Source organism: Oncorhynchus keta, chromosome 3 (assembly GCF_023373465.1).
Source record: "Oncorhynchus keta strain PuntledgeMale-10-30-2019 chromosome 3, Oket_V2, whole genome shotgun sequence".
In the NCBI taxonomy this organism is placed as follows: Eukaryota; Metazoa; Chordata; class Actinopteri; order Salmoniformes; family Salmonidae; genus Oncorhynchus; species Oncorhynchus keta.
In genome coordinates this window covers 3,567,414-3,581,395 of record NC_068423.1, presented here as the reverse complement: position 1 = coordinate 3,581,395, position 13,982 = coordinate 3,567,414, and the positions used below count along the sequence as shown (strand labels likewise).

The window sequence follows — 13,982 nt, the reverse complement described above, 5'->3', positions numbered from 1 at the left end:
TGAGTGCACAGAGATACAGTGGTGAGATCCTGAAGCCCACTGTCGTGCCATTCATCGGCCGCCATCTCCTCATGTTTCAGCATAATACTGCATGGCCCCATGTCGCAAGGATCTGTACACAATTCCTGCAAGCTGAAAATGTCCCAGTTTTTCCCTGACCGGCATACTCACCAAACATGTCACCCTTTGAGCATGTTTGGGATGCTCTGGATCGATGTGTGCGACAGCATGTTTCAGTTCCCGCCAATATCCAGAAACTTCACCCAGCCATTGAAGAGGAGTGGGACAACATTCCACAAGCCACAACTAAGAGCCTGATCAATTCTATGCGAACAAGATGTGTTGCGCTGCATGAGGCAAATGGTGGTCACACCAGATACTGACTGGTTTTCTGATCCACGCCGCAACTTTTTTTTCAAAGGGTATCTGTGACCAACAGATGAGTATTTGTATTCCCAGTCATGTGAGATTCATAGATTAGGACCTAATGAGTTTATTTCAATTGACTGATTTCCTTATATGAACTGTAATCCAGTAAAATCTTTGAAATTGTTGCATGTTTTTTTTAAATTATATTTTTGTTCAGTGTATTTTTGGCTGTAACTGTCTGACAATACCCTGAAATAAAAGGTGTACTGTCGCCTCATATGATACAAATCCAAAATGCTTGAATATAGTGTCAAATTTAAAATGTTAGGTTCACTGTCCAAATACATATGGTGAGGGCTGTAACATTTCCAATATTGATAATCATTCACATTATAAAATAGTTTGGGGGCCCAGAGCCATGGTCCCGAGAGAACCTTTGGAATGTAAACATTGTTTACATGCAGTATCAGTCAAACATTTGGACACACCTACTCATTCAAGGGTTTGTCTTTATTTTTACTATTTTCTACATTGTAGAATAATAGTGAAGACATCAAAACTATGAAAAAACACATACAGAATGTTGTAGTAACCAAAAAAGGTGTTTAAAATAATCTAAGTATAGATTACATGTTAGGTTCTTCAAAGTAGCCACCCTTTGCCTTGATGAAAGCATTGCATTCTCTCAACCAGCTTCACCTGGAATGCTTTTCCAACAGTCTGTTCCTTCCCTGTGGCGGTCTTCGTGAGAGCCAGTTTCATCATAGCGCTTGATGGTTTATGCGACTGCGCTTGAAGAAACTTTCAAAGTTCTTAACCCTTACGGAGTTACTGACCTTCATGTCTTAAAAGCAATGATGGACTGTCGTTTCTCTTTGCTCATTTGAGCTGTTCTCGTCATAATATGGACGTTGTCTTTTACCAAATAGGGCTACCATCTGTATACCACCCCTACCTTGTCACAACACAACTGATTAAATCAAACGCAATAAGAAGGAAAGAAATTCCACAAATTAACGTTTAACAAGGCACACCTGTTAATCGAAATGCATTCCTGGTGACTTCCTTGTGAAGCTGTTTGAGAGAATGCCAAGAGTGTGCAAAGCTGTCATCAATGCAAAGGGGGACTACTTTGAAGAACCTAAAATATAAAATACATTTTGATTTAACACTTTTTTGGTTACTACAACATTCCATGTGTTATTTCATAGTTTTGATGTCTTCGCTATTATTCAACAATGTAGAAAATGGTAAAAGTAAATAAAAACCCTTTTGACTGGTACTGTATGTCTAGGGTGGTTCCTGGGGTTGCCTATGAATTGTCTTGTATTGTATGTATGTATTGTTAGCATATTCACTTTGGTCACCAATAATTGGTGTTTGACAGTCCAGCAGGTCTGTCGACTGATAACTGCCCCCGGGAACAATTTCAGTTGCCCTCCAGGTGCAGTAGAACATTTTGAGAATGGAGAGATATACCTCCATTCTGCAAAATAAATCAAGATGGTCTGGAGATGGGATGAACTATCTCACAGGGAGCAATGCATGGCAGGCAATCAGCATGCTTTATTTTTTAGAATAGTAGTTATGTCAGAGAGATTGGTAAACTAGGGTAATGTATTTCGTTACGGAATGGTTTTTCGGCAACTTTAATGCCCTCACTCCACAGCTGAGAAAGTGGCTCAAGAAAGGTCCTGATGCTTTAGTAGAACGGCAGAACAGTTCATTCTGACCATAGAAATATAAAACACAATGGGGGCATTGTAAACTGTGTATAACGTTACACATTGGAAGAGTATCAACAAGTACTACTTTGTAAAAGAAATATATATAATATTTGGAATAAAATACAATATAAAGACAGTTTGCAAGCTGCATCCAAAACATTCCCCACAAAAATACAGGAAGACCTCTTCAGGAGAGAATATGGAAGAAACCCTTGTTTACACCCGTTTATATCTGTCAGAAAATACACATGCTAATATTGGTTTAGAAAGGACCAGATCTGCACAGTAGTAAGATCACATGCGCTTTCATTCCCAGGAAAAGAGAGATATACTATTGTAGGGACTGTATATTTCATCATGATTATTATTAGTATCGGTGCAGAGGGATTACTCAGTGTGCAGCAACACACGCACAGGAGCCAGAGCCAAATACGATTACACAACAGGGGTCAAGGTTACATGCTCATCTCACGCTTAACATATTTTAAGTCAAAGATACCAACACACACACACACACACACACACTGTGTTACCAGCTGCATGCCACTACCCACCATTTTCACTGCACCGTATCAACACAAAATCCAAACCCTTCTCTGTCAAGCATGTAACACACACACAAATAATGGACACACCCTCACCTCATATGTTTACTGCTTTTACTTTTAATAGTCAAAAATGACAAAATAATAACATGATCTCTATACTTCATCTACAAAATAATAACGTAATATTCATGATCACGGTAAGCATCAACTGTTTGCTCTAACTGTTCAGACATGCATACTGTTGAGAAATATAAAAATATAATAAATACATCCCATTAGTATTCTTAATGAATCCATGACTAAGATTTAAAATAGTTCAGAATAAAATAATTAAAATAGCAGTTGAGTACAATAAGGCATTACGATGTATCACAAGAGCTGTACAGGTTCCTAGAATAGAGGTATTTTTTTGTTGTTGCTTAACACGGGAAACCTAAAATAACTTTTAATAAAACACTACTTTTCTCAACAGGAAGAACAAGTCTCAAATTAAATCATTAGAAGCATTTAAAAAAAAATATATAACATACCAACACTAAACTGATTAAATGAAGTACTTCACAACAAAACTGGGATTTGTTGAAAGCATACCAAGGGTGGGCCATCAAATGCTAGTAGTATAAAGTTCCTGGATATTCATATCTCGACATGACCTTTTAAGCCCTTCCATGACATCACTCTTAACCACTGAAAATGTCAAACAAACAATCAAAGATATCTGAGGAAAGGTGATCTTTCTCCTCAGATTCATGGAGAGCGCTAAGTTATAATACGAGTTGTACTCAAATGCTGTGTGCTATACATGGTGGTGTTAATGAATTAGTTTTTTTAATATGGTGGACTCGTGCTAGGAACAAAACAAAGAACACTATGGCAATAACAGTTACAAAGAAATAAAATGGCAGACATGGGTACAATTCTTTTGACTGAATCAATCGATACTTTCTTAAAATATTTGTTTTCAACCATCTTTAGCATAAGGGGGGGCTGCTGCTAACGTTCTTGTAGGTAGTATTAGCTAGCTTCACTTTAATGCAAATTGTGTTTTTAGGTGTCAGTGAAATATGTCATGAATGTGGCTGTACAGTAGCAGTAATAAGAATAACCATTATGTATTAAATGTGGTTGTGCCCAAAGAGGAAGACGCAGAGCAAATGCATCTTTACGAAACCTGTCTGAACCTTCAGCGGATTAAACGTCCACATTTTTAAGGTGCTTGACACTCCTGAACGCAACTTTGCCAATTGTTTCTCTCTCTCTCTCCACTGTACCTGAAACACATCGATGCAGTACACCCCTCCACTGTTCATAAACACCAACACAGTACCCACTGGGCACAGACATCAATTCAACGTCTATTCCACATTGGTTCATTGAAAGGACATGGAAACAACGTTGATTCAACCAGTGTCTGCCCAGTGGGTATGGGCGAACCTCCAGATCCAGCGTTGGCCCTATTTAAAAACAAACTACATCCATATGCTCACAGCATTACACAATTAAAACGTCACATCTACTCCTCTTCATTTCTGGAGGATAGCAGCCTCTGACTTATGTGCAATTCACCCCCTGAACCTCTCATTCTCTGTCAGAATAGACTCTTTCTACATACCCCCTTGTTATATCATGTTCCTATTACATCACTCCCCAACTTACTACAAGTCTATCTTATGAATGTTTGGAGAAGAGAGCGACAAAATAAACAAAAGGAGAGGTGGTTGGTGTGACTGACATTGAGTTACAGTACATGGTGCATTATTAGCAGAGGGGAGTAGTTGCTGGGACTGGGGGAGGGCAAGGGGGAGAGAAAGGAGGGAGGGAGAGGGATAGAGCAGACAAGTCCACAGTGTCATGGGAGTACTGAAAGAGAGAGAGTGCAGCCACGTTGGGGACACGTCTGTATTTGTCGTTATCTAGCATCATCGAATCAGCGTACAGGACATACAATGTCCCCCTCCTCCTCGCTCTACAATATTCTTGCATACTTTCTCTGTCCTAAGCCAGACCCTTCTTTCCACCCCCCTCTTCCTCTAGCTATGGGACTTAGAGGGGCCAAAGTTTACAACTGAGGCTCTCCCCTAAGCAAGCCTCCTAACCTTATTACTACGGGTCTTAGGGACTCAAGTGGCTGAAGTTCAACTGCGGCTCTGCTAACTGTGGGACTGAGGTTGTATGCTGGAGCAGTCCGACACCAGCAGGTCCACCACTGCGTTGCTGTTGACGTAGACAGTTGGGGCAGACACCATGTTGCTGAGGGACACAGAGGAGCTAGACGCCCCGCTAGCAGGAACAGTGCCGGAGGAGCCCCCTTGGCCCCCAGTACTGTGGGTGCCCATGTGGCCCTGCAGCTGGGTGGGGGTCTTGCAGTGCACCCCGCACAGCTGGCACACAAGAACACCACTTGAGCCCGTGCCGCCGAAGCCGCCAGCGCTCTCCTTCCACTCCTGGCCGTGGTGCTTCTGGGCGTGGACGCGCAGGTAGGTCAGAGTGGTGAAGCCTGGAGGAGACGGAGAGAGTTAGCAGTTAACGTCATTTTAAGCCTTTACAAGTAAAGCTTTATAGAGTACGGTAGGCAGGCGAGACTGAAAACGTTCTAGATAATAATATTTTGTATAGAAAACTATTAAGTGTGTGTGTTCCAGGACTTGACAAATGTTTACTAAACATTTAATAAAACCATTTCTAAACTTTGAATGTTTATTAACATCTTATAAACCACTTAAACTCTAAAATGTTTATTTATACACTACTGGTCAAAAGTTTTAGAACACTACACATTCAAGGGTTTTTATTTTTACTATTTTCTACATTGTAGAATAATGGTGAAGACATCAAAACCACATATGGAATGTTGTAGTAACCAAAAAAAGTGTTAAGATTCTTCAAAGTAGCCACCCTTTGCCTTGATGACAGCTTTGCACTCTTTGCATTCTCTCAACCACCTTCACCTGGAATGCTTTTCCGACAGGTTTGAAGGAGTTCCCACATATGCTGAGCACTTGTTGGCTGCTTTTCCTTCACTCTGCGGTCTGACTCATCCCAAACCATCTCAATTTGGTTGAGGTCGGGGGATTATGGAGGCCAGGTCATCTAATGCAGCACTCCATCACTCCCCTTCTTGGGAAAATAGCCCTTACACAGCTTGGAGGTGTGTTTTGAGTCATTGATTGTCCTGTTGAAAAACAAATGATAGTCCCACTAAGCCCAAACCAGATGGGATAGTGCATCACTGCAGAATACTGTTGTAGCCATGTTGGTTTAGTGTGCCTTGAATAAAAAAATAAATAATCACAGACAGTGTCACCAGCAAAGCACCCCCACACCTCCTCCATGTTTAACGGTGGGAACCACACATGAAAAGATCATCCGTTCACCTACTCTGCGTCTCACAAAGACACAGCAGTTGCAACCAAAAATCTCCAATTTGGACTCCAGACCAAAGGACAAATCTCCATCGGTCTAATGTCCATTGCTTCTCTTTCTTGGCCAAAGCAAGCCTCTTCTTATTATTGGTGTCTTTTAGTAGTCGTTCCTTTGCAGCATTTCGACCATGAAGGCCTGATTCACACAGTCTCCTCTGAAGAGTTGATGTTGAGATGTGTCTGTGACTTGAACTCTGTGAATCATTTATTCGGGCTGCAATCAGAGGTGCAGTTAACTCTAATGAACTTGCCCTCTGCAGCAGAGGTAACTCCGGGTATTCCTTTCCAAAAATTAACTTTTAACAAGGCACACCTGTTAATTGAAATGCATTCCAGGTGACTACCTCATGGAGCTGGTTGAGAATACCAAGAGTGTGCAAAGCTGTCATCAAGGCAAAGGTTGGCTACTTTGAAGAATCTCAAATATAAAACATATTTTGATTCATTCATCACTTTTTTGGGTAGTACATGATTCCTTCCAAGTGTTATTTTATAGTTTTAATGTTTTCACCATAGTTTTGATGTCTTCACTATTATTCTACAACATATAAAATTGTAAAAATAAAGATTGAATAAGTAGGTGTCCAAACTTTTGACTGGTATTTTTTTGGTACTTTTACCCCTTTTTCGTGATATCCAATTGGTAGTTACAGTCTTGTCCCATCACTGCAACTCCCCTACGGACTCGTGAGAGGCGAAGGTCGAGAGCCATGCATCCTCCAAAACATGACTCTGTCAAGCCGCACTGCTTCTTGACACACCGCTCACTTAACCCAGAAGCCATTCGCACCAATGTTTAGGAGGAAACACCGTCCAGCTGGCGACTGAAGTCAGCTTGCAGGTGCCCGGTCCACAACAAGGAGTCGCTAGAGTGCAATGGGACAATCCCGGCCTGCCAAACCCTCCCCTAACCCAGATGACGCTGCGTCAATTGTGCACCGCCTCATGGGTCTCTCGGTCACAGCGGGCTGAGAGCCTGGTATCGAATCGCTGCGCTACTCGGGAGGCCGTGAAACGTTTACTAACATCTTATAAACTATTTGTTTAACTTTTCATCAAACAATACAAGTTGTTGACAGACACTCACTGCGGTTACAGATATGGCAGGAATGGTGCTGCGATTGGTTGTGCACCCTCATGTGATCGGTGATGTAGGCAGCCGACAGGAGCTTGCCGCAGATGTGGCACGGTACCTTCTCCTCGTGGCGGATCATATGAGCACGTAGCCGGTCCCTCGTGGCGAAGCTGGACTCGCACGTCTAAACACATCGAGAGTGATGAGGAATGACTGGTTATCAATAAATACACAGAAGGCAGCAGTTTAAAAGCAAAACCATCTCCCATTGTATTTAATTCAGGGTTGGAGTCAATTCATTCAATTCAGGAAGTAAACTCAAATTGGAATTTCGGGTTACTTCCTGAATTGAAATGGAATTGATCCCAATCCCGATTTTATTACAATTGATCGTTATGGTACGAAGGATTTAAGGTATAGAGAAGCAAATTGATGGCTAAGAATGACTGTATTGAGATTTGAGAGGTGTAAAAGGATAAAAAGTAGCACAAACATCAAGTACCGGACACTTGAAGGGTCGTTCAGATGAGTGAACTTGTCTGACATGACTATTGAGATGATCAGGCCTGAAAGAAGTGAGAGATAGAAAGGGGTAAGACAACAACACCTTGTCATAGACTTTCTCCAGCAGAAACTGTGAATCTGTGAAAGGGACATTACATTCAACATTCAAACTTCGTCAGATGTTTTTAGACCGCAAGAAGTCTTCTTTTGAGATAAGTTCAAGTCCCAGGCCACAAACCATTATGAATGAAAAAGATAAGCACCATGTAATTCCCAAATTTTTGGTGCTTACATTTTCCATTCACAGACAACCAATGGCATGGGATGTGGACTTATCTGGACTACTTTTGAGTTGTGAAAACATGTGACAGACTTGATCGTGGAATGTAACGTCCCTTTAAAGCAGCAATCAGCAGTAGAAACAAAGTGTTTCCCCCACCCCTGTTTCGGTAAAATGCGGAGGGATGGGGCTGGACAAATGCAACCACATTCAAATTCATAGACAGAGCTATGGATGCAAGGACTGACCATCCTTGATATCAAAATTACATTTTTAACCATGTTGAGGCTATTTTGTGCTTGTTTACATTGGATGCCACAAAAAGTCATTCAGCCACAAGAGCATTAGTGAGGTCAGGCACTGATGTTGGGCAATTAGGCCTGGCTCGCAGTCAGCATTCCAATTAATCCCAAAGGTGTTCGATGGAGATGAAGTCAGGGCTCTGTGCAGGCCAGTTTAGTTCTTCCACACCAATCTCGACAAACCATTTCTGTTTGGACCTGGCTTCATGCACGGGGGCATTGTCATGCTGAAACAGGAAAGGGCCTTCCCCTCAGCACAGAATCGTCTAGAATGTCATTGTATACTGTAGAGTTGAGCTCCCTTCACTGGAACTAAGGGGCCAATCCCGAACCATGAAAAACAGCCCCAAACCATTATTCCTCTTGCACCAAACTTTACAGGTGGCACTACGCATTCGGACAGGTCGCATTCTTCTCTTGGCATTCGCCAAACCCAGATTCGTCCGTCGGACTGCCAGATGGGTCCCGAGTGGCGCAGCGATCTAAGGCACTGCATCTCAGTGCAATAGGTGTCACTACAGTCCCTGGTTCGATTGCAGGCTTGGCATTGCGTATGGTGATCCTAGGCTTGTGTGCACCTCCTCGGCCATGGAAACACATTTCATGAAGATCCAGACGAAAAGTTATTATGCCGACGTTGCTTCCAGAGGCAGTTTGGAACTCGGTAGTGAGTGTTACACGAAACTCAAACTGGCTGCGCGCGTGCGCCATCGTGCATACATTTATTTTGTCCCCCCACACCAAACGCGATCACGACACTCAGGTTAAAATATCAAAACAAACTCCGAACCAATTACATTAATTTGAGGACAGGTTGAAAAGCATAAAACATTTATGCCAATTTAGCTAGCGAGCTTGCACTTGCTAGCTAATTTGTCATATTTAGCTAGCTTGCTGTTGCTAGTTAATTTGTTCTGGGATATAAACATTGAGTTGTTATTTTACCTGAAATGCACAAGGTCCTCTACTCCAACAATTAATCCACACATAAAACGATCAACCAAATCGTTTCTAGTCATCTCTCCTCCTCCTAGGCTTTTTCTTCTCTTGACTTTATATTATAATTGGCAACTTCCATAAATTAGGTGCATTACCGCCACTGACCTCGTTCGTCTTTCAGTCACCCACGTGGGTATAACCAATGAGGAGATGGCATGTGGGTACCAATGAGGAGATGGGAGAGGCAGGACTTGCAGCGCGATCTGCGTCACAAATAGAACGACTTCTATTGTAGCCCGTGGCAATGCAGACGCTCTTTGGCGCACGCGAGCAGTGTGGGTGCAATAATTTAATAATATAGATTTCAAAATGTATTTTGCAACGCTCACGCACGCGATGCGAGCGGTGTAGTCAGCCTGTTACAGATCATTTTTACGTGCTTCAGCACCTGGCGGTCCTGAGCCGTTGCTCATAGATGTTAATGCTTCAAGGAGCTCTCTGTATTTTGCTCTGTTCATCTTTCCCTCGATCCTGACTAGTCTCCATGTCCCTGAAAAACATGTCCACAGCACAATGCTCCCACCTCCATGCCTAACTGTAGGGATCGTGCCAGGTTTCCTCCAGATGTGACACTTGGCATTCAGGCCAAAGAGTTCAATCTTGGTTTCATCAGACCAAAGAATCTTGTTTCTCATGGTATGAGAGTCCTTTAGGTGTCGTTTGGCAAACTCCAAGCAGGCTGTGATGTGCCTTTTACTGAGAACTGGCTTCCATTTGGCCACTCTACCGTCAAAGCCTGATTGGTGGAGTGCTGCAGAGATGGTTGTCCTTCTGGAAGGTTCTCCCACCTCCACAGAGGAACTTTGGAGCTCTGCCAGAGTGACAAATGGTTTCTTGGTTACCTCCCTGCCTAAGGCCCTTCTCCCCCGATTGCTCAAGGGTAGAAGACGGCCAGCTCTAAGGAAGAGTCCTGGTGATTCCAAACTTCTTCCATTTAAGAATGGAGGCCACTGTGTTCTTGAAGACCTTCACTGCGTCGGAAAATTCCTTCGTCCTCATATGGCTTGGTTTTTGCTCTGACATGCACTGTCAACTGTGGAACGTTACATAGTCTGTGTGCCTTTCCAAATCATGTCCAATCAATTCAATTTACCACAAATGGACTCCAATTAAATTGTAGAAACATCTCAAGTATGATCAATGGAAACAGGATGCACCTGAGCTCAATTTCGAGTCTCATAGCAAAAGGGTCTGAATAGTTAGGTAAATAAGCTCTCTTTTTTATTTGTAATAGGTTAAAACAAAAGAAAATGTGTCATTATGGGGCATTGTGTTGATGGAGAAAATAATTTAATCAATTTTAGAATGAGGCTGTAAAGTACAAAATGCACTGTATAGTGTATCATACATTTGATTGCCCCTTTAAGCACAGTGTATCACTGAGGCACAAAGCAGAAGAAAACGGCCCTAAATGCAGGGAAAGGTACTATCTTAAGAAAATAATTATGTTGCCTGCCCTAATGAACATGACCCTGCTCTCTGGCTCAATGACCACTACCCTGCTTTCTGGCCTATAGTATGCCACTCTCACCTGGAGAAAGCCTTGGCACAGTGAGGGCACACATATGGTTTCTCCACACCGCCTTGGTGAGAGCGCACGTGGTGGCTCATGCGGTCCTTCCTCTTGAACCGCTGCTGGCAGATGGGGCAGGAGAAGGGTTTCTCATCCGAGTGGGAGAGACGGTGTCGGTTTAAGTGGTACACATCTCGGAAAGCCTTCCCGCACGTCTCACAGGCGTGGTTCTTCCGCACGGGGTTCGGGTTGGGGTTCGATGGCCGCTGGGGTGGGGATGATTAGAAAGAGATGCGCTTACAGTACAAACAGTTTTTTATTTATTGGAGTAGTCGATAATTACACATGCATCTGTGTAGATTATTGACATATCATATTGTCCATTCTTTGGGTCTTTTCGAACCACTCAAGACACACACGGATCGCGGAAACCTAGATAATTTCTCTGGGCCATTTGCATAACATGCCGAATTCCCTTTATTCCCACAATCTCCATAAAGACCATGCAAGAGGAACCTAAATTATACTTTTCTTTTTCACGGACGACAACAACAACCTCCAGAAGCGCCATGACCCACCTGTACTGTCGCCCCCGCCACCATGACGACAGCAGCAGGAGGAGCATGGGGGTTAACTCTAGCCACTACGCTCGCCATGGCAACCCCTTCGCCATCCTGACTACCCAGAGCTGGCAGCTGGGACGCCAGCATGCTGGGAGGGGGGAGAGGGGGAGGAACGGAGAGGTGAAGCAGGGAGAGGGGGACCGTATGCCTCTCCGCCCTCTCTCCCGACACCGCCTGCGCCAGCCCTGCGCCACCGCCAACCTCCTTTGCCCCCTCCTCCTGCTCCCCTGCTCGCCTCATGCGTACCCCTGTGTGGACCGACTGGTGTCGCCGCAGGTTGTAGTTGTTCTTGAACTGCTTGCTGCATATGGCACAGATGTGTGGCACACGGGCAGGCCGGGAAGTTGTCTTCACTGTAGGACAAAAGAGCGGAAGAAGAGAGGGAATGAGAAATGAAGACATTGAAATGCTCATTAATAATAATATCCCGATAAATTCTAAATATAACGGTATGAAGACAGCCTAATGTTTATTTTTTTATTTAACTTTATTTAACTAGGCAAGTCAGTTAAGAACAAATTCTTATTTACAATGGCAGCCTACCCCGGCCAAACCCTCCCCTAACCCGGAGGACGCTGGGCGAATTGTGCACTTCCCTATAGGACTCCCAATCACGGCCGGTTGTGATACAGCCCCGGATCGGACCTGAGTCTGTAGTGACGCCTCTAGCACTGCAATGAGTGCCTTAGACTGCTGCGCTACTCAGGAGCCCTTAAGTAATGTATCATATTATAACAGACATCTTGTTTAGCAATCTACATTACATCCTTTTCAACTTAATTGGCGATAACTGCTGAAAAATCTATAGTATTTATATGTATTTCACACCCCATGATTCTCTCACCAGGTAAGGGTTCTTCATTGAGGGCAGCAGTGTCCACCGTGGAAGGAGGCTGGGCTATGTTCTCTGTGGGAGGGGTCTGAGGAGAGGCAGTATGGACTGGTAAGAGTTCTGATTGGAGGGTCCCCTCCACTTGGTTTTGGTTGGGAGTAGTCTGGAGAAATAAACACTGATCTTTTAGCATAAAGTCACTGCATTGTATACCACCAACAACATTTTGCTGTGCCAGGAGTACCCATTCATGTGCATTTTACCAGTAAGGCTATTGTCTCATGAGTCTTCTCAAGTACCCCCAGGGGTCCTAGTAACCCTGATTGGGAATCACTGGTCTAGACGAGATGCTACTTTGCATCACATAAATGTGTAGGCCCCGGAGCAGCGGGGCACAAATTCATCAAAAGCCAATCTTCAGGAAAGCGCGCACACAAACACAACAAGAAAGAAGGTCCATTAAGACTTACCTGGAAGAGAAAATTGCTCCAAGCAGCATCCATTTTGAACCAAAGTGACGAAGAGTATAAAGTCAGTTAAGTAATCCTGATTGCGATTCGACAGTGAATCGTTGGCATATTCTTTAATCACCCTATTGGCTATTGAGGCGCGAAGATCTAAGTAAACAGTATTCAAATGCAGCAAGAAGAGTATGCTATCGATCATCCGAAAGGGACGTGCAACTATAACAAAAAAATGTACTAATAGAAGGATTCAAGCTATTCGTATTCACGCAGGCGTTACGATTAGGCTGACTAGGCTGTCTGCCTGAGTGGAATTGCCTGGTCCAAGAGTGGCCTATTTCTCTTTGACTGTGGTTTCTAACTTTAATTTAGAAAAGCACAATTATAACATTTAAAAAACGTATATCTTTTGGCATTGATGACTTTCAAACCAAATATGTGTGCACAAAAATCTGTTATTTATATAGCCGTAGTCATACATAATAGCTAGATTTTAAAATTAAATGAATGCATTTTACGCACAATGCATATTATTGTAAGCGTTATAATTAAACGCATTTGAAAGAGTAGCAGTTCATGCTTTTGAATTTATTAATAAATTTGTCCGATTTCCCCCAATAGGCCAATCGGGTGTTTGACGAAGCCTCGTTGTTGGATTCAAGCCCTGACCCTGGCAAAGAGCGCTCGCTCCGGGCCGCAGCCTATCGCTCCACCTCGGCTGTTCAAATGCGAGGATGTCATCTTTCTTTTTTTATCGCTCGCTCGCTCTCCCTCCTCCCTCCCTGTCTCTTTCTTCCTTTTTCTTTTTAAATTCCTCTTTCTTCTCCCCCTCCTCTCCTTTTCTCGCACGACTATGTCCCAGTTGCTCTTAAAGGGATCGGATTTCTCTTCGGACACCCCCTTTCATTTCCGTCTCCCTCATGGAGCACATGTTTTCGGCCCCTCCTACTCGGTATTTCGTCCGACAGACATTTCACTACAGTATTTCTCAGACCATCACAAATAGATGTCTGCCGTTTCTATACAGAGCTCCTCCGCAGCGCACGCGTACTAGGAAAAGGGTGAGAAAAACGTTCCATACAAGTGCCTCTTAAAGGGCGGGACGCACGGACGCAATTGTGGGGATGGCAGTGTCAGATATAAAACACGCACAGCTACAGGACAACATAGGCTATACTAGACACGACAATTATCGGATATGAAAACGTTTTGATAGGCTATCTTGTTCTTGGTTTGTATAGGCTAGATAAACATGCAGGATGCAATGATGACAAACATAAACCTTCAATCAATTTGGGAATATGCTCAAGCCTAAGCAAATTAA

General features: G+C 43.3%; 1 protein-coding gene across 3 annotated transcripts; it reads right to left on the bottom strand.

Annotated features, from left to right (window-relative positions):
- Positions 1 to 2,741: 2,741 nt before the first annotated feature.
- mazb (MYC-associated zinc finger protein b (purine-binding transcription factor)) lies at positions 2,742 to 13,714 on the bottom strand. Of its 3 annotated transcripts, none has more exons than XM_035745090.2 (7): positions 12,665 to 13,714; positions 12,207 to 12,357; positions 11,318 to 11,715; positions 10,758 to 11,005; positions 7,635 to 7,707; positions 7,154 to 7,325; positions 2,742 to 5,141 (listed from the first exon to the last, which is right to left on the bottom strand). In XM_035745090.2, the coding sequence occupies exons 1-7, from the start codon at positions 12,695 to 12,697 to the stop codon at positions 4,795 to 4,797; spliced, it is 1,422 nt and encodes a 473-aa protein (XP_035600983.1). In that variant the 5' UTR covers positions 12,698 to 13,714; the 3' UTR covers positions 2,742 to 4,794. The 3 variants fall into 3 exon arrangements, with proteins under 3 accessions (XP_035600983.1, XP_035600999.1, XP_035600993.1); XM_035745106.2 differs by having other exon boundaries at positions 11,609 to 11,715; positions 12,665 to 13,712; XM_035745100.2 differs by having other exon boundaries at positions 7,644 to 7,707; positions 12,665 to 13,711.
- Positions 13,715 to 13,982: the final 268 nt, after the last annotated feature.

Coding starts and splice junctions, on each gene's coding strand:
- mazb (XM_035745090.2), bottom strand. CDS start 12,697: ATGGATGCTGCTTGGAGCAATTTTCTCTTCCAG. Junction 11,006..11,317: donor TGGCGGGGGCGACAGTACAG/GTGGGTCATGGC, acceptor TCCCCACCCCAG/CGGCCATCGAACCCCAACCC. Junction 7,326..7,634: donor TCAAGTGTCCGGTACTTGAT/GTTTGTGCTACT, acceptor CGATGTGTTTAG/ACGTGCGAGTCCAGCTTCGC.